At 38.9% G+C, this 20,245-nt stretch overlaps 1 protein-coding gene across 6 annotated transcripts in view; it reads right to left on the bottom strand.

The window, feature by feature from the left end:
* The window catches only part of FN1 (fibronectin 1), a 43,930-nt gene extending 24,213 nt beyond the window's left edge, over positions 1–19,717 (bottom strand). For all 6 annotated transcript variants that reach the window (XM_063429973.1, XM_063429971.1, XM_063429970.1 and 3 more), the window contains exons 1-13: positions 19,389–19,717; positions 13,408–13,536; positions 12,757–12,894; positions 11,872–12,003; positions 11,512–11,649; positions 11,237–11,389; positions 10,846–11,040; positions 10,544–10,723; positions 9,168–9,344; positions 8,573–8,725; positions 7,211–7,339; positions 5,622–5,762; positions 2,662–2,783 (exon numbers count right to left, since the gene is read on the bottom strand). In XM_063429973.1, the coding sequence (XP_063286043.1) occupies positions 2,662–2,783; positions 5,622–5,762; positions 7,211–7,339; positions 8,573–8,725; positions 9,168–9,344; positions 10,544–10,723; positions 10,846–11,040; positions 11,237–11,389; positions 11,512–11,649; positions 11,872–12,003; positions 12,757–12,894; positions 13,408–13,536; positions 19,389–19,521 (1,920 nt within the window). In that variant the 5' untranslated portion in view covers positions 19,522–19,717. The remainder of the gene's footprint in view (positions 1–2,661; positions 2,784–5,621; positions 5,763–7,210; positions 7,340–8,572; positions 8,726–9,167; positions 9,345–10,543; positions 10,724–10,845; positions 11,041–11,236; positions 11,390–11,511; positions 11,650–11,871; positions 12,004–12,756; positions 12,895–13,407; positions 13,537–19,388) is intronic.
* Between the last annotated feature and the right edge of the window lie 528 nt (positions 19,718–20,245).

Raw genomic sequence — 20,245 nt, forward strand, 5'->3', positions numbered from 1 at the left:
CGGCAAGTAGACTGTAGATATAGAATTTATCGGTGTGGGAAATGTATACACACTTTGACAATAAACTAAAAGAATCTAAAATTGGAGAGCAAAAAGTCTGAAGTCTTGGCGTGAGGGTGCAACTTAGTTTTGCATTTTTCATCTAAACTTACTTCATCCCCTTCAAAGTATTGCAACAGTCTCCCAGGCAAGTTCCATCGGAGCAATCCCACAATAGAAGCCTATTCACATTGACATTTAATAAAAGGTTTGCTGACAACACGGATGGTGAAGCCCTGCACCTGGCTTGGGGAGGGGTGAGTGGTATGTTCACATAAGCAATTCTGTATCAAATCTGACCCAAGCTAGGCAAGGTTTGCTATTGCTCAACAAGTTTCACTGTACCAATATCCCTTTAGTTTGAGCCTTAAAAAAGGACAACTTTCACATTTTCACTTTAAAAATGTCTTCGTGAGGGGCGGGGCCTGACCGCCGAGCCGGACGGACGTGGGGCAACTCGGCTCTGCTATGAAAATGGAAAAAGCAGGCAATAAATACCTTTTTTCCCTGAAACAAACTATCAACAGCCACAAGAAGGTAGAGGGGACACAAGCAACTACCCTCGACGTCAATATCAGCCCCCGTCCTGCCGGTAAAGCTGACTGCTGGGCAGTTGGGACTGAGGCCTGCCGTGAGGCTCTGGCGGGAGAGGCGGCCGATCTCCCGTGCTTAGTCCGGCGGGACCTCTCGCACGCCTACTGAGGGCCCCGTTCTCCCCCCCCTGTGGGCTGGGGGGGTTATCCCAGACCCCACCGGAGAGGCAGCGATGGCTTCTATCACCCGAGCGGCAGCATGATCACCCAAAAACCGCGTGGCAAAATCCAAGATGGCCGCCGCACCCATTGCAAGCCGGAGACCAAGCTCCCAACTACATAATCGGAAGCTACAACTCACTGAGTTATCGGCGGACCTAGGGGGACTTTACCAGGACTCTCACTCTGCCCACACAAAGAGGAGCAATGGTCACAGCATGCAGGCTCTCTCTTGCACCCAAGGCTGATGCTGGCATAAACACAAAATCGATCGCACCCCTGGCCGGCAAGTACTGAAGCGCTCACACAACCAGCAGGACACACAAGGGACTTGTTGATGGCCAGGACGACAGCCGACCCAGCGCAGCTACAGGAGCAACTAAGCAGCTGCTAACCTTGTGTAATGTCAGTCTAGCAAAGCACTGTATATTCTTTAGATTAGCATTGTCCTTCTCATACCATCTATGATTTTAATACAGTTGATTTAATCACTGCAGAACTGCAGGGAAAACGTTTAAAAATGTCTAAGCCTAAATATATGCTTTGCCCGGCAAGCTCAGGGACTCGCTGCCCCCTGGTGGTTCATTAAAGCAGTGTGGAGAAATCTGCACCCGAAGTTAGCTTGTAAAACCTGTAACTTACTAATCGTATATTAGCATAATAACTACTCAACTACGCATGTACAACTCAGCTATAACAGTTTTATCCTCATATACCAAGCTTGTTCTATCTAAAAATGTGAATGTGCCGTTTACTCTGCCATGACATTATATGACACTGAATAACTTGTACACACCGTCTTGGCACTGCAAGCATGTTGTAATTACAAGCACAAGAAAAATAAAGAATATAAAAAAAAAAAAAAAAAAATGTCTTCGTGAAACTTTATCTGGCTGTTCGGCTATTGCAATGGGACTATCTGCTGCTCAACCTAACCTGCTACTGCATTTTCACATAGAACAATTGCAGGCAAGGTAGGTGGAGCAGAAGTTGTGTCAGATAATATAGTTCAACACAGCATGGGTGCTCCACCAGTTAAAATGCACAAAAAGTCTCCACAAAGTAAAAATGCATTACATTTATGTAATGATTATTTAATATATACATTTTTACTGTGTGGAGAAAATGTGCCTTTTAACTGGTGGAGCACCCATGCTGTGTTGAACTATATTATCTGACACAACTTCTGCTCCACCTACCTTGCCTGCAATTGTTCTATGTGAAAATGCAGTAGCAGGCAGGTTAGGTTGAGCAGCAGAAAGTAGTGAAAGATTGTTACTAACAGGTGCATGCAAATGGTGCTTTGAGACGGGCTACTTCACAGCAAGAATGGGGTGATCAAAAGCTACTGCGCAGAATAAAGCTAAAACATTCAAACGGCCTGATATATATATATATATATATATATTATCTATGGATCTCAAAAATAAGTGGGTGTTTGCCAGGTAAAGGCAAAATTCTTCAGAAAATATATTTGTCAGTCAGTTAAGTAATGAGGTTAAAATGACCAATTTTCAAACTTCTAACATCTCTAAACATTTTGTTCAACACCAATTATATAGTTAAGCTGGTGATTCAGAAATTCTTTAAAAAAAACATTACTCTTCCAAGACGATCTAGATCAGGGGTAGGCAACCTTTGGCACTCTATGTTGTGGACTCCATCTCCCCTGATGCTTTGCCAGCATTAAGGGAGAGGTGGTCCACAATACCAGGAGTGCTATAGGTTGTCTACCCCCGATTTAGAGATTTATGAAGGAGGTTGGAGTTAAAAAAAAAAAAAAATAAAAAATAAAATAACCAAATCCATAAAGTAGAGTTTACTGCATTTGTTTCTTGATCCAACCTTAAATGAGCAAGAGCAGACTTACAGGTTTCCAGCGCAAGACGTACTGCTGAATGTGAGTGGATTGAGGAGTGGTCCACTGGATGGGGTGTGAGTTTGGATGGTTGGAATGCTCTGTAATTAATACCTGCACAGGTCCAGTTCCAGCTGTTGGGGAAAGAGATAAAAAAAAAAAAAAAAAAAAAAAAGTTAAACACCAAAGCAGACATTGTACAGCACACACACCCACACAGTAGAATAATAAACATGCGAACAAAGTTCTATTTAACAAGCATGACATCTATTTAATCAATTTATTGCAATAGAGAAGACAGCAGGGCAAGTAGGGCACTGCTGGCCATCCTTGGCACTCCACTAATTAAAAAAAAAAAAAAAAATTTCCATGATGGCTACGTAAAACAAGGCTTTCCAACTGGAGTTTATATTCCAATCCCCAAGTCGAGTGATAACAAGGGAATATTACATTATATATTGCAAGTGTGTGTGTTCACATGGGGTCGTTCAAAATAAAAATGTAATCATGTAAAACAAAAAAAATTATATATATATTTATACATTTGCTTTAGATTTATCAAATAGGTTATACAAATTATATATTAGTTATTCCAACTAGATAATCTTAGCCATTACAATATATTGCATGAACTTACAAGTTATGATTAAGAATTGACACCATAGACACCCAGCTGTCCGTGTCCCCTTAACCCTGCAGCTGAAACCATTGCAGTTTTAGAGAAACTGCAATTTTTTCATTGTAGTGTTATATTGCCTCAAGTGGCGGTCTACCAGACAGCCACTAGAGGTAGTTCCTGCTGTTCCAATTAGAGTGCTTGGAAGCACAACTTCAAGCTACACCTCCAAGCCCTCTGAGTATGAGAGCCCAACTCTCATGACGTAACCGCAGTGCTGTCATGGTTGGCCACAGAGAATCATTGTATTCAATGATTCTCTATGGCACAATCTTAGGCTCACCGCAGCAAGTACTTCACAAGCTCCTAAGGTCCCCTAATTCTCCTCTAGGAGTAGCATTGGATTGCCCCTTCATCCTCTATGCATGTCTCCAGGATGACGCAACCCAAGGCGGAGGTTGCAGAAGCAGAAAATGGGAGTAATTAAAATAAAAAAAAAGGTTGTTTTTTTTTTTTTAAACCACACTCACAGGGGGAAGGGGGACTGAATTGAAAATGGGCATCAGGGCGGTAACGTTGGGAATATCTCTGTATTCCTAATGCTACAATGTTCCTTTAAAGTATAATTGCCGCAACATACAGTATGCCAACAATGTTGAGGAAGCCCACCACTTCCTGGAAAAGCAACAGGAAGGTGAGAACTGCTATGCACATAATATAGCAGGGGAGGGAGTGACTCCATACACAAACCGCTTTCATACTGCTATGTTTCAGCTATATGCAGATTAAGGGAGAGGGGGGGAGGGGAGGGAGAATAGATCTACATTTCTCTCCAATACAAGGTTGAACTCTGCACTGGTTTCAAAATGCAATGTCAAGTTGGCGTGGACAGTCTGTCCTTGAGAGGAACACTGCTGTTTGAGTAAGCAAAAAGCTCAGGACAAACATATTGCAAGCAGACTCTCTGGTCATTCTCCCAACTGTATGCTGCTTTGCCTGGATTACTTTGGAATGCAAATGCTATTTCACAAAAGTCTGTAGGATAAAAAAGGTGTTCAACACATTGTATCTCAACTGAAATATCTGCTTTACAAGATTTGTGGAAAGCTACAACTGTTCTGTGGGTCTCATTGACCCCGATTAACTTCACGTTCTGACTTGGGGTCATGCTGCAATTTATTTATTTATTTATATAGGTTGCCTTCCATTTAAACATTTTAATTTGGAAAAGTGCAGGATATACACAGTAGGAAACCAGTTTTAAAATATGGCGAGAGGGAACACCAAGTTGGTATTTTAACAGATCTTTAAAAACACCAACAACTTGGCACAAGAGAGGAGTTCACATTTTCCATTTATTTGCAGAGCCTGTGTGAACAGACTTTTGAGGATAAAATCTCCTTCGTTCTTGCAAACATTACCATTTGTTTTCCTTGAATTTGTGACTATAGAATTGAATTGATCGTGTAAACCAGGGGGGGTGCCCATAAGGTAGTCCTCCTGATGATTTAAAACTACAGCTTCCATTATGCTTTGTTTTTATAAAAAGGCATTCTAAAGCCATGTAAAGCATCATGGGAATTTTAGTTCTACAACATCTGTGGATCTACTTTTTTGGTACCCCTAGTGTACACAGTTTGGTTACACAACAGCAGAAAAGAAAGGAATTGGGGACATTACAGTACTGTGTTACCAGCGCTTACAGGTTTGCAAAACCTTTAGCAAGGAATCCCATTAAACAATTGTTTGTCCAGATTACCAAAAACTACTAGGTGCAAACCAGAATCATGTTCTAGAAACACTTGCATTTTAGTTATAGAAATCCTTTAACACATATAGTGATGCCATATTTATTGTACAAAGGTGAGGTTCAAATTCCAACAGTTGCCAATTTTAATGGTTAACTATTTTCCTTTTAACTCATTCCAATCAAAAGTGGGAGGTAAAGAAGGGGCATACACAGGGCATCACTGTTTGCTTTGCAATTTCCTGGAAAGGGATGGCTAGAATGGACCTTAGAACGAACTTTGTTCTTTGGTTGCATCACAAGAACCATCCAGTTTACAAAAAGAACTCTGGATGTCGACAATAATATGCATAACCATTTATAAAAGCACCAAATTCAAATTCTGCAGTGCTGTACAATGGATAATAAAACAATAGGTCAGCAGCCATATCCAAGTGATGCATAACAGGCTACAGCATTATAACCCCCCCCCCCCAAAAAAAAAAAATATAAATACAAAAAAAAAAAAAAAAAAAACACAACCACACACCCCCTTTACAATAAGAATGCAATTATTCTAAATATATACAATTTTAATAGTGTTCTTGTATAGAATAATGTAATGTGTACCTGGGTAAGACTGGGGCTGGCAATGCCATTCTCCCATTCCATTGCCGTAGCAGTAGCATTGGTACCTCACGTTATTTGCATTTTTTTCCCAGGAATCACCAATCTGATAGAATTGGAGAGTCTCCTTGTCCTGGCACTGGTCTAAAAACAATAGTCAAGTCCGAAAAAAAAATATAAAATAAAAAATACATAAATAAAATATAGAAATAAAGATTATTTTGTTAAAAAAAAAAATTTCAATAAAGGAAGGTTGGGCAGAAAACAAATAAAAAATAGCTGACAATTGTGAGGCCCTAAATTTACACAGATAAAACCTGTACACAAGCAAGTTGTTCACATAAGACATACACAAGTCCTTTTACCAGTGTAAAAAGCGCTTTAAATTAGGTTTTTGTCATGGTGTATCCAGTGCAAGCAAACGCAAGATGGCTCCAGTGAAATCAAGGTTATTTAAAGTTAAAGAAATTCTAGGTTTATTAATTTAGTCTGCCATCAGTTGTGATACATAAAGTTTTCATTGCACTGGACTTTGTTTTTTTTAGAGTGAGCACAAAAACAAACACCAAAAAACAAAAAAACAAATTCCCCCTCAAAACTCAATGTTTGGCTTGAAATTATCCGAGAACATGTACAATGTACTTTAAACACTTTTATTAGATACTGTGAGCTCCAGGTAACATTTGGTCAGTTTATAATCCATAGTACTGGTTTTACAGGGGTTAGGAACAAAAGACCACTGAAGCTATGTTTACACTGAGTCCTAAGAGTCTCTGAAGGATTGCCAATGAAAACAGACAAATTCTCTGGTATTGACCTGCATAAACAGCACATAGTGTATTACTAGTACACATTGGGATTAAAGGAGGCCATAAAAAAGTGAATCAGTCACAGACGAGGAAACCTTGAATTTTCAAAGGCAACAGTTGCAAACATTATGACAAATGGATGCCACATATACAAAGTGCATATGCAAAGAAGAACAGTGGTCTTGAGTTAAAGCAGACAAGAGACGAGACAAAGAACATAAAAGTGAATTCGCAATTCTTGAAACAATATTTTCTGAATGGCACAAAGCTGGAATTTAGGATGGGGCTGCCTTTCAGAAACAGATTGTATTCTAGATAAAGATTTAGAACCTGGGATAAGGAGCACAAAAACCAAAACCTTTAACCCCTTAAGGACCAAACTTCTGGAATAAAAGGGAATCATGACATGTCCGATATGTCATGTGTCCTTAAGGGGTTAAACTATGGGAAACCAATATTCTCCAAGTAGTCATAATTCACACTATTTAGATGGCAAAAGGGTAACTTTAACCCACAACATCTGGTGCCAAGTACTAAAACTTGTAGGGAATATTTAATCCCACAGGCAGCCATTAAAGGCCGTAACATGCATCACTTGCCCAATAGTCTATTTAGTAGGGGTCTTTAGAATTGCCAGTATTGGGTGATTTTTTTTCCCCCTTCAATGTAATAAAAAAAAATAAAAAAAAAATAAAAAGTGTTGAGAATTTGTACTACAGTGCTGGAGCGTCCAAACTTAGTTTACACATTAAATGCATGTATTAATGCATACAGTTTACTTACCCACGGCATCACACTTCCACCTTCCGCGCCCCTGTCCAAAGCATGTGCAGTTCATCATGTGTCCTTCATCATGACGTTTGTTAAAAGACTGGTTTATATCATAGGCAATACCATCCACAATACACTGATCTGTTAAGAGGAAAGAAACACTGTTCAAAAACTAATGAGACAAGATTGCAAACATATGTACATGTGAATATTCAATTCTCCACCAACTTGTTTTCCCAAAAAGATTATATGGATGTTTTAATCTGAGCTCCTGCTTTAAAAGTGTTGTTGATGGTAAGAACACACTTCAGACGTTGCAAAGTTTTAAGTCTGCAGATCATGCAAGAATTCTAAATGCAGATCTTAAAAAAATTGTATACACATTATATACACACAAACAAATGTTCACCTTTAGGTTTCATTTGAACTTTAAGACCATATCCCCAATAGCAGATCCACTCACCACCAAACCAATACTTCGTGAAGTGGCATATTAAAATCAAGTGTTGAACCAAACAAGCTAAAAATGGTTGATGCTAAAAAGTAAACTTTTTTCCCCCAACTTTGTTTATATGGTTTGAGAAAACATGGGGTAGGGGTACAGAACGGAGAGAAAGGGGTGGGCTAGGAAGGGGAAGGCATTGAAATCACAGTAGACATTCATACACCTTGGGAGATTAACATCAAGTACATTATTACATCAGTAACAATGGTTCAATAGATCTTGGTATGTGCAGTTTTAACAATAGGAGGCTACTCTTCGCATTCTTAGTCTCTAATATTGGCCCCATTGACCTGAAACCTTTGTGGCAACAGAGCCAGAAACGTCCATTGGTGAGGACTGCAGACCTTGGGCAGAGAAGGGCATTGGTGAGGATTGGTCCTGGCACCCAACTAGGATTCTACCCCATTCTAGGGTTTATTAGTAGCAACTCTTATGCTGTCATTTTTCAATATTCACTTGATTACAGGGTTGTTATAAAATCACATAGGATGCACTTCGGGGGTGTGCTTGTTTGTCGAATCATTTAGGTAGGATTGACCGTAATTAAGACCTGTCTGCATTCGAGTTGTTGTAAAGTAACGCTTTTTTTTTTTTAAATCCAGACTGGAATATCAATTTAAATTAAGAATTCTCAATTAGAACACATGCATTTTTTTCCCCCTCAAATTATTTTTTTTCTTAAATAAATAACGTGTCTGATTTCGAACAGACCAATTCAAAAAGTTCTAACCATCTTGCACTTTGAAACCGCCATAAAATAAATAAATAGAAAAACCCCCACTAAACAAATAAAAAAAATAAAATTAATTAAAAAAAAAAAAAAACCACACAAACCACACATTACATTGTAAAATCTCAGGGGTTGTCACCTTTAAGCTGGGAATATGCAATGCAAGTCCACTCCCCACGTCCATTTCCAACACAGGTGCATCTCATCATATGACCTTGCTCATGTGGCTTGTCCCACTGATCACCCACACGGTACATAACACCCTCATTTGTTGTGCAGATTTCCTCATGAGCTATCAGAGAAAATTTGGTTTAAAAAAAAAAACCAAAACAAACAAACATTATTTTGTAATAAATAGTCAGAACTTTGAATGCTTCAATGATGGAAGGATCCTCTCCTGTGATCATGTAGAGATACCTTAAGGCTGTTGTTCTGGTGTCTACAGCCTGCCCCAGAGAATAGGCAGTTTTTACATTACAGCATAGTAATACCTCTTGAGGCAGTTACTCAGATGTTCAGAGTTTCCATGCACTGCATTGAGATGCTGAACACTCTTCATAGAGATGCATCTCTATGAAAAGATGCAATTTGGTGCAGCATGGCATTTTACCGCTTATGCGCAATAGCCTAATGCTTTACTATAGGACATTTTTATTTTGGGGGTTAAAGGGTCAAAGATATTCATATTACAAAACATAAAACATTTTAATTGACAGATTTTAAGCACTGGTTACCTGCCATTGGGCAAAAACCAAACTTCTGGTCTGCATCATAGTTGGCTGTGGTACCGCACCACTTCATGTTGTCACGACGTCCCTCGGAAGTACAGTCTGTGTAGTTGCGGTTGTTGTACAAAAATGGAAAACTACAAACAGCACCATTGGAGTTACCGCCTCGGGTCTGTACCAGTACTACAACAACAAAATTTAGCAGTATTAGTGTACCATAGAATGATTCATCGGATTTACTCCATGGTTAAATTATAGCTATATAAAACAAGACATTAATTCGGGTGATAGAGACATGCATGAAATGTACACACACACCTTACATTTTTTAAATGTAGGTGTTTTGGCAGACTCATTGCCTCAGGTGTTTAAAATCATGCACCTAACCTAACTGCTTAACATTTATTTTTTTATATGGGTCTTTCAGAAACAGTGAATTGAAACATGGTACTGTTATAAGATGCCAACCTTTACAATAAGTCAGTTCATAATATTTCATCCCTGCTCGATATTCCACAGTCAACGCCAAGTGGTATTATTTGAAAGTGGAAGCACTTAGGGACAGCAGCAACTCAGCCACAAAGCAGAAGACCACAAAAAGGTCAGTGTGGCCACGAAATACAGACGCACATTGTGTGTTAAGGTCACCAACGCTCTGATTCCATCACTGAAGAGTTTTAAACTTCCAATGGCCTGAATATCATAAAATTTCAACTGAGTTTTATGGAATGGGCTTCCATGGTTAGGCAGCTGCCTTCAAGCCTCACATCCCCAAGTACAATTCCAAGCATCAGATCTAGTGGTGTGGAGCCTGCTGCCAGTGGACCCTAATAGTGTAAATATAAATTACACTGTCAGTCTGATGGACAAGTCTGAGTTTGGTGGATGCCAAGAGAACGTTACTTGCCTGACTCCATTGTGCCAACTGTAAAGTTTGGTAAAGGAAGGATAATAGTATGAGGCTGTTTTTTTAGGTGTTGGGCTAGACCACTTACTTCCAGTGAAGGGAAATCTTAATGCTTAAGCATACCAAGACATTTTGGACAATGCTAGGCTTCTAACTGTAGGAACAGTTTGATGAAGGTCCTTTTATATTCTAGCATGACTGTGCCCAAGAGCACAAAGCAATGCCCATAAAGACATGGTTGGATTTTTTTTGCTGTGGGAGAACTTAACTGGCCCACACACAACCCTGACTTCAACCCCATCAGACACCTTTGGGATGAACTGGAATGGAGATTACAAACCAGACTCGTCCAACATCAGTGCCTGACCTCACAAATGCTCTACTGGATGAATGGGCAACAATTCCCACAGAAACACTCCAAACTCTTGTGGAAAGTCCTCAGACTAGCCCTTATAGCTGCAAATGTGGAAATTACCTCGCTGGTCTGTGCAGAAGGAATACTTCTTGTCCTGGTCATAGTTTGAGGTGGTGGCACACCATAGCTTTCCATCTTGACGTCCCTCAGTTGTGCAAGAATAATAGGTCCTTCCACCATGTGTGAATGGAATGGCACAGGGCTCACCATTTGCATTACCCCCGTATGTAACAACAGCAACTGGCAAAGATAAATATAAACAAAGATTTGAATTCACTCTGGGCGGACACACGCAATTTAAAACGTGGATAAAAAGACTTTAAAAGTAGTCCACTAAACGTATGAAAAATAATGCTGCTCACCAGTTTCATCACAGCTAACTCCATTGCCAAGGCATGTACAGATCATCTGTTTGGAGCCTTGAGCTTTGACCCATTTCATGCCAAGAGAGTACAGTAGGCCACTCTCTGTGACACAGTGGCCATGAGGTTCATTCTGTTTTTCAGTTAGGTAGATTGTAGCATGTACAGAGTCTTTGGAGACATGAGTGCCTGTTCCTAAGAAAATACAAAAAAAACTATAGATTACAAGCAAATTGCAATTCAGTGTACAAATGTTTAGTGAAATCTTGAGCAAATCAACCAAATCTGGGTTGTCCTGCAGCACAATGTGAGTTTGCTTTGCCTGTAAGCCATGTGATCCTCAAAAACCAGTCAATGCACAGAATGCAGAGTAAGCTATTTTACGCCTTACCAGTTGCTTGTGCAGAAGAATGCCTTTCACACTTCCACTCCCCACGTCCATTGCCTGTGCAGAGACATTGTAGCAAGTGGCCTCTGTTGTCAGTCTTGCTCCAAGTATCCCCGATTCTGTAGGAGGTCTTAGTATCTTCATCATTGCATCGGTCTTTAATGGAAAAATAAAAAGTTATCTGTACTTGCGTGGCTAAACTCAAGAATGTTTTTAATAAATAAAATGCTCTACAAAATTAGATCTCTGTGTATGTCTAGTTCAAGTTAACTACTTACTTTTAGAAGAACATGTAATTCTCCCGCTGCCCTCTCCTACACACGTGCAGTCCACCATCATCCAACCCTGATATGGCTTCTCCCAGGTCTGTCCTACCACATAAGATGTTCCAGCTGTGTTATCATAACACCTTTCGGCTGCAGAAAGGGGACAAAAAATAAAAATACATTTAAATTCATATTCAGGTTTGGCTGTCTCAGCATTTCTTATATAACCATGCCTTATTTTAAGGTGCAAGGTTCAGTTTTATGACTTGAAAGAACATTTACAGGCAGAAATATTCAATCAAAGCAAACATGCGCACCAGTCAAAACTTTATAAAAAGGCAATTCCTGAAGAAGATTAATGCCAGTACACACCAATAGGCTTGCAGGTCCATTCGCCTTTGCCATTGCCAAGACACACACATTCAAGCATATAGCCACCAGTTTCATGCGGTCGGCGCCAGGTATCTCCAATCTTGTAAGACTGCCCGCCTTCATGACAACGATCTACAAGGACAGGAGAAAGACAGCAAATTGAACAATCTTTAAAAAAAAAAAAAATAATTTAAACTAGCTGTTACATAGGATAACAGAAAACATACAATAATGGAATATACCATAATTTGTGTGTCACAATGGCATTTCCTCAGCTTTGTAAAACAGAGGCAGACTGAAGTGCCATTATATGACATTCTTATTTTTAGGTTCAGTTTAAAGCACCAATGTCAGACTGATCATAAGTGCCAAAAGGTAGCCACCACAGATCAATCAAGTATCTTAAACTGTAAACATTTTGTTGTTGCAGAAAGCCTTGCTCTTGGCATGCAAGCATAGACTTAATATCCTGTGCAACATCCTCCACTAATTGAAGGAACATCTGGCTTCACCCCATGAAATAGCACATTAACACCTTCAGCCTCCTGGCTATACAAAAGGGCTGATTTGCATCACACTAGAATACTAAAACATGAAATTACACATCACAGAGAAGTCAGTTATCCAAATGGCAAGGTGCTAATACAAAGATAAAACAAAAACACTCTGGGAGATAGATATGAAGTTATCATAATGGTTTCTCAGAAAGCAAAATACAGATGATAAGCTCTTTATGTGAAGCAGATGTAGATTTTCTTTGCAAAAAAATAAATTTCAATCTCAACATCAAGCACGTCAGGCATCTAAGAGTAATGTATATGCATCACAATAAACCATGTGTGCAAGACAAAATTTAGAGGATTAACTGCACTCTAAGGGCCTTACTTGCAATTGTACAGCTGATTCGTCCTCTACCACCTCCGATGCAGGTACAATCCCAGATCATGTTGTCTTTGGGACGTTCATATGTTTCACCAACCCGGTAAGTTACGCCAGTGTGTTTATCAAAGCAGGTTTCTTCAGCTGTTTTGGAATCAATAAGAAAATGTCACTGACATAAATAGAACCTCAATTACAGTACAAGTGTCTATAAAAAAAAATTTACAAGTGTTTTTTTGTTTGTTTTTTAAGAGATTAAACCTGAAAAATACATATATTTAAGGGAAGTAGTATTAATAGTAGTTACACTTTCCAAGGTGTATACCAAGAGTAAAGTCCAACACTGCTTGAGAAATGTGGGGGGTGGGCGGGGTAATAAAACATACACTAAATCAAAATTTGGAAACACTAAAAATCTACAAAATGTTGAGGAGGGCTTGCTTTAAAGATTTATAAAGAAACGATATGCATCTGAGATCAAGTTGTTTAAGCAACACATTTGCATAATTTTGGTAACTGGACAGGGGTTGACAATGCAATGAGATTATGATCTGTGTACTCTAAAGCATATTGATTTGCAGTTTTATAGAAGGAGTTTTAAACCAAGCAATTTATTGTGACATCTGTAGAGTCTCTAGTCTTTTGGTATGGACTCACGTTCGGGCTTAGATTCACAGTTGAAGCCTCTGCCTCCACCATAACAGGTACACACCAGTGTGCGGCCCAGGTAAACTCGGTCCCATTGTTGGTTAACCTGATAAAGTTTCCCACCATCGTAACAGCCGTCTGTAGTAAGCAAAAGGATTTGGTTATTTCAACCAAATTAGCAACTGTTGGCGTATAATAACTTATTCCATTAGGCCAGTAGGTGTTTACAGGAAATTCTCACAAAGTTGCAAGGGAAAACTGAAGTGCAAAAACGGTTATGCACAGATCGTAGTAATGGGCTTGGTTAAAAAAAATAAAAAAAATAAATTGAATGGGCCAAGAGTCTAAAATGTTTGTGGTTGAGAATATAATGGTTCCCATATCGTGCTCCTTTTCAATTTATCTGCCAAGATCAGCACAGCAAATACATTGTAAGGAGACCGTTTAAACACCAAAATCCGTTGATCTTAATTAAAAAATTGAAAGTTATTTTGGAAAATAGATACTTTCCCTTTAACCTTGCAAGAGAAATCTGTGGTATTTCAAAGAAACCACACTGTCAGCTTCAAGTAGGCATGTAAAACTGCAAAATGCAGACATGCACTAGGGGCTTTCAACTAAAATAGATTGGATTTATAATGGAGTTTGATGTCTGGTGTCAGAATGCAGGTGCTGTGTTCATCCAATGCTTCTATGTGAGAAACTGGATTCAGTGCTTCTCATATAATGTGACAGACTGGCAGAATGCAGCAATTGTTAAATATGTGCACTGTGTCCTCAGACTTGCAGACAGGAGACTGCCCTGGACTAACAGTTTAATTGTGGTAAAACAATAAAAAACACATCAGAACATATAGGGGTGTTTTTTTTTTATATTTTAAGAGCCATAGTAACTAGTAAAGTGAACAATTGCTGGAAAAAAAAAAAAAAATACCCCACTAATCTCACGATACTAAAGAAACATCTGATACTGTAGAAAGGAAGTTACAAATCCACATTTCATAAACAAAGAATGCCAAGCCCCAGGACAATAGCCTCAAAAATAATGTTTGCAGCCAAACACAAAACATGCGTCTTGTAATTCAATCTTAAAGTAAACCTGGAACTGGGGTAGGATTGTTGACATGCATTTAACTTTGCACAAGACTGGATACCTACACCAACCAGTTTTGAACTTTTCAAACTGATATAAGGGTTCAGGAATAAAAAAAAAAAAAAAAAATAGCCACACGCTATATGGTGATGACACTTGGTTGAACATTTACTGCCAAAAGCATGGGCATTAATCTGTAGTTTTAATGCTATACTGCCTCGACTCTTTTAGAGAAGTTTTAAGAACCCTCTAAAAAGCCTGTCAAATTCACTCTTACTATTCAAAGCTATTCTGCATAGAGACTCTTAGGAATAGTCATTCTAAACAAACAAACAAAAAAAATAATAATAAATAACCCCAAGAGCACTATGTTGTTGCTACAAAGTTGCAAACACAACTGTGCAATATAGACTCCTACTTTTAACAAGTTACAAGCATCGATGCAATATACGGTAAGCGGAGTAGCAGACACTACATATGGTTCAGTAGAGCATTAACGCATCTATGAGTATGTAATTCAGCAGTCTATTCCGTTCACTCTACGTAATGAATAAAATTACTGCTAACAGTCTGAGAGCCACTTTACTCACAGCTCTATTTGTTGTGTAATACAGTTTTGTGAGTGGGGTGCTATCGTGGCTCAGGCCTTCTCAAAGTAAGCTGTGAATGAGCCGGAAGAAGAGCTTGGAAATTGTACAGAATGCCCACCCCATGCAAATTTTAGGACAAGCATTTGAGGAAGTATAGCTTCCTCCTCTTACATATGATACTTAGAGGGGCAGGTTTATATCAGCTGTTAATTTTGCTGCAGTTCCAATCAATTGTGTGCAAGGGCTCTCCTTGCACTCTAGTCTAATCAACAAGCCAACGTCACAGTGCCTGGAGTGTGCAGTTATTGAAGTCTGACTTCTATGTTGCAATACACAATCACAGCAATTTAATCAGTCTGATCCATTCATATTGTAGAGCCAGGGGCTGGTGCAAGGATTTTTACACTAGGTGAGGGATAGGCGACCTTCAGCAGTCCAGATGTTGTGGACTACAGCTCCCATGTCATTCTGCCAGAATTATGATTAAAGAAGTGCACAAAATCTGGAGTGTCAGGGGTTGCTTGCCCCTGCACTTGGTGATGGCAGATTCTTTCCAATTGCTTCTACCTCTCTAAGCCCCCTCTTGTCCACACAGTCTATGGGAGCCAGAGATGGTACTTATGTGCGCGACTGCATGTTAGAAGCAATGCAAGTTGTGTAAGAGTGTGTAGGGGTACAGCATGCGTGCCTTCAAAAGGTACCATAAATCCAAGCCTCCCAAACACAATACAGAACCAGTGCTCTGAATCTATTCTAGAAATTTCTTCAAAACATTCAGTTTTTTTTATAAAAACCCTTTAGGTCAAATTTCACCAGAATCTAACATTGCAGTGTTGCAGGAATCCCTATCAAAATAAATCAAGCTATTAAAAAAAAATAATAATAAGATTTTTGCAATTAAAGGGACACTACAGATCACAAATACACTTTTATTTGGACATTTACACCAAAGTCTCATTGGGATGTTCAGGCATAATGCCACACATTACTTTATCTTTATAAAGGGGTTGTGTTTAAAATACTAATTGTTTTCTTTAGAGACTTAAGATAACAGTTAGTATTTTAAACAAAACCCATTTAGAAAGAGTAAAAACAAAAAAAAAGTTATCACTGCTTTCAAGAATGGGGAAGGTTCTGGGGACTATTCATGCCAGTGGCACTAGTAATATGGCCACTTAAAGTACTTTGATTTTCATAATTGTGGCTCTTTACAATCTCCTCTTAAGCTTTTTCCAGTGATAGTCACAATTGAATGTACTATTAAAGCTTTAATAAACATCTATAGTTAGCCATGGAGGTAGTAGACTGATCTCAGCTAGACTGGAAAGTGTTTTTGACCAAGTGAATTCTACACATTCTATATGGCAAAGAGTCCAATGTGCAATTTTAGATATTTTTAATGCACTGACTGACGTACAATAGTAGATGGCATTACTATAGTCAATGCCAAGAGGCTTTTTTTCCACCATTCAAAAGAAAGGCCCAGAAAACAAATCATAAAAAAAAAAGTAAAAAAAAAAAAATTTACAGCACAAACCAATCGCATCATTTATTGTAGTGGGAAAGGGAGACAGATTCCCATAAATGGTTATTTTAAGCACAAATAATGACATCCAGCATCCCCCAACAAGCAGTCTTAGAGTGTGCCTGAGCAGAACAACAACAACAACAAACAAAACAAAAAAGTGTTTAGATTCCCTCAGGCTACACAAACCCAGTGACAGAACAAGAGATCAACTGGCAAACCCACTCCAATTCTTCTCCCTACGTGGGAACACAGCAGAACTTTTCCCATGAGTTTAGGAGCTTACAATCCTGTTAATGGATATTCTCTCTTCCTCTGGAAAACTAATTTCCTCCCTCCAGAAACAGAATTACACATTACTGTTATTACATCTGGCAAGGGGGAACTGCAAAGATATGACATTTAGTGGAATTCATTTGGTGTGGATGTACCACAAGAAAGGAGTTAAAAAATACTTTCTAATGGGAACCTGCAATTTAGTGGTGTTTTAACCATACAACATGGCACAAGATCACACAATTGTGATGTTAGATGTTTTTCTAGCCATTGGGTATATACTTTTCAACTTATTCTGACGCTCTAGTTCATGTCAAAGCAAACCACAGGGGATGTAACAGTAACACTGCATTGTGCAGATAAAACCTTATTATTTTTTTTTTTTATTTAATAGTAACAAATCCACATGAGTGACAGCACACAAGGCAGTAGTAAAAAAAAAAATAAAAAAAAAATTATACAACAAGCCCTAGACATGCTAAGTACAGTAAATTGGGCTATGCAAGTGGCAAATGCATAAGGAGATGTAACTTGTGAATCAAATGGAACATTGGAGTAATTTCTAGAAATGCATATTGAACAGGAAACATTAGAATGAAAAAAATAGATTACACACAATTCTAGAGAATACATATAGGGCAAAACAATTGCATCCAAAAAATTAGTTACAGCTATCCAACGATTTGTTCCGAACCCTTTGTTTTCTCTGGCACCAATTAAATATAGTCCAAGGGGGCTACTACAGGCTTATTAAATAATTGGCTCTGGCTGAAGTAGAGCTGCAAATCCCATGATAAGTTTATATCATGAGAGTTTTAATGCCACAGTACCTATTGTCTACACTACTTGATGTCCACTGATGGGAGGAAAAGAAAACATTGTTATCACCTAGACCATCATTAAATGAGCTGCAAAAGAATAAGCTATACAAGGAGACTAAAGCGGCGTTGCCAATTACGGTGAGTGTTTATTAGCGTGGGGCCAGTCCAAGATAAGTTTAAAGCTTTATCTGTAGGTTCCAAGAAGTCCTTTATTGACGAGACAAAAATGTATTAGTTGGTGTAGGTTAGGATATGTAGGAGATAATCAAAGAATAAAGTGAAGTTTCTGACTGCTCCACTGTTGAGGGTAATATATATATATATCCACAGTCGCAAAATTACCAAAAGAATCTTATTAATCAATACTGATTTTTTTTGTTTTATTAATGCAGGTAAAGTAAAAACACTAAGTGTAGCAGCATTAGGATAGATCAGTTTTCAGGGCAGTGCCTTTAGTCTTTTCACAAACCAGATTTTTATGTTTCTATACATCCTTTCAAAAAAGTTTATTCACAAAATGGAATGAAAATAAATTAAAAGTTTAGAGTATATTTTCAAAATTTACAAAAAAAAAAAAAAAAAAAAAAAAAAAAAACTGCCTTGTGAGAGATTTCCAAATTTAGCCATTTTGTCCTAAAATGTAATTGGTGAAGAACTGTGTATATGGCGCAGACTATACCCCATATAGAAAAAAACACTGACTTCTATTTCACAATCTACCAAGAGCTCACATTTAGGAGAACGTAAGTAACTTGAAACAAAGGGAAATCCTTTAGGATGACGCATACCAATTTGCAAGTGATGGAGTTTAGATCCAGAGATGGTCTTTAGTGAGTCGTTACTTGATCCATTTGCCTTAACTCTTTGGGACTCAAAAGAATGACCAGTGAGAACAAGATTAAGAATTTTAGGTAGGGAACTATTTACAAAAAGTTAAAACAGACTAAAAAAATTAAAAACAAAATGCAGATCTCCACTGACAAAGCCCCTACAACAAAGTCTTTAATCGAATCCCGATAACACAAAAGATCTTACAAAACCATGAATACAGTAACACTGATGGGGACTCTAAAGCAGGGGCTTACTTGTCTGGACTTTGCCCAGTTTCTAAACATAATTTTACCTTTTCAATTCAAGAACAAATCTGAGGATGGAAGGCCACTGGCAGAAGGGATGACAATAACAGGATGAACAATGTAAAAGCATGCAAGAAAGTTTAACAACTTAGTTACACAACAGTAGCCTCCTTATGGCTTCACTGGAACTGCTGGTTTTGTAAGGCTTACATTAAAATATATATATATATTTTATTTATTTATTCTTTCTTCAGTTTTTTTTTTTTAAATCAGCAATGCCTGGTCTCTGCAAAACACACCACCACCCAAGATGCTTAGCCAACCTCAGGCTGGCAGAGCATCAAAAGTAGCGTAGTTTCGAAACTGGTGTGTAGAGGTTGGAAAAACTATATATATATATATATACACACACACACACACACACACACACACACACACACACACTATATTAAATAAAACAAAAAAACACATTCACAGCAATTGCTCCATTGAATACTGAAGTACTCTCCTACTGAGCTCCAGAATTATAAACGACTTTTCCCCCATGATTTTATAGTGTTCATCCTGGGTCCATGAATTAGAGTGCCCCCTCCCAGCCCCTCTACTTACTTTGATATGTCTCCACAGCAGTCTGGGACTGAGCCTGTCTGCGGCTCTTGCGCCTCTCGTTGGCTGGGGCTGCTTGCAGGGCAGATATCACACACAGAGCCAGGAGCAGCCTGACCAGGGTCCCCCGGAGCATCTTTGCGGTGTTTAAAACGGGGTAATAATAAATGAAGGACTGAGCAGTGCCCGCTCACTGGAACATTTCCCAAATAAAAAAAACAGGACTTGGTGCAGGAGCTGGGCGGGGGGAGAGTAGCGAGTCTGGCAGGGATAGTCAATAAAGCGCAGGAGAAGCAAGCGGTGCAGTGCTGAGCTAGGGATGGAGAGCGAACCCTGCCGCTCACTGTATATATACCGACACACAGCACACAGCGTGGGGGGCGCTGGACTGATAGTGGGCGGGCTCCTCTATTGGCTGAACCAGGGCCGTGACGTCACCGAAGGGGCTTGCACAGCCCCCCCAGTATAAAAGAGGGAGGGCGCCGGACTTTGCCGCAGACAGGGATGGACGGAGTGAGTAGTGACAGGGCGCTATAATGTACAGTTTGAGGAGCTTCTCACATACTCTGGGCCAACACACCCCGACTTATTTTTGCGTTTATAATACTTTCTAACCATTTAGCAATATCACCGTTACTTATACCGTTATTAGAGGGATGCGCTTACCTGTAGACAGTTAGACTTGTTCATTTTGATTGATTGCCTGATGTAAGTCATTATTTTCATGCTGGCATTTATTTAAGAAAATATGATTTATGAAAAACATTCAACTTACTGCTGCCCTGAAGTCCAAGTCTTTATGGCACTTTGATTGGAAATCACTGGTATATGGGACTGTTTGCTAATACAGGCACACCCAA

This window comes from Pelobates fuscus, chromosome 8 (genome assembly GCF_036172605.1).
Source record: "Pelobates fuscus isolate aPelFus1 chromosome 8, aPelFus1.pri, whole genome shotgun sequence".
Taxonomy (NCBI): Eukaryota; Metazoa; Chordata; class Amphibia; order Anura; family Pelobatidae; genus Pelobates; species Pelobates fuscus.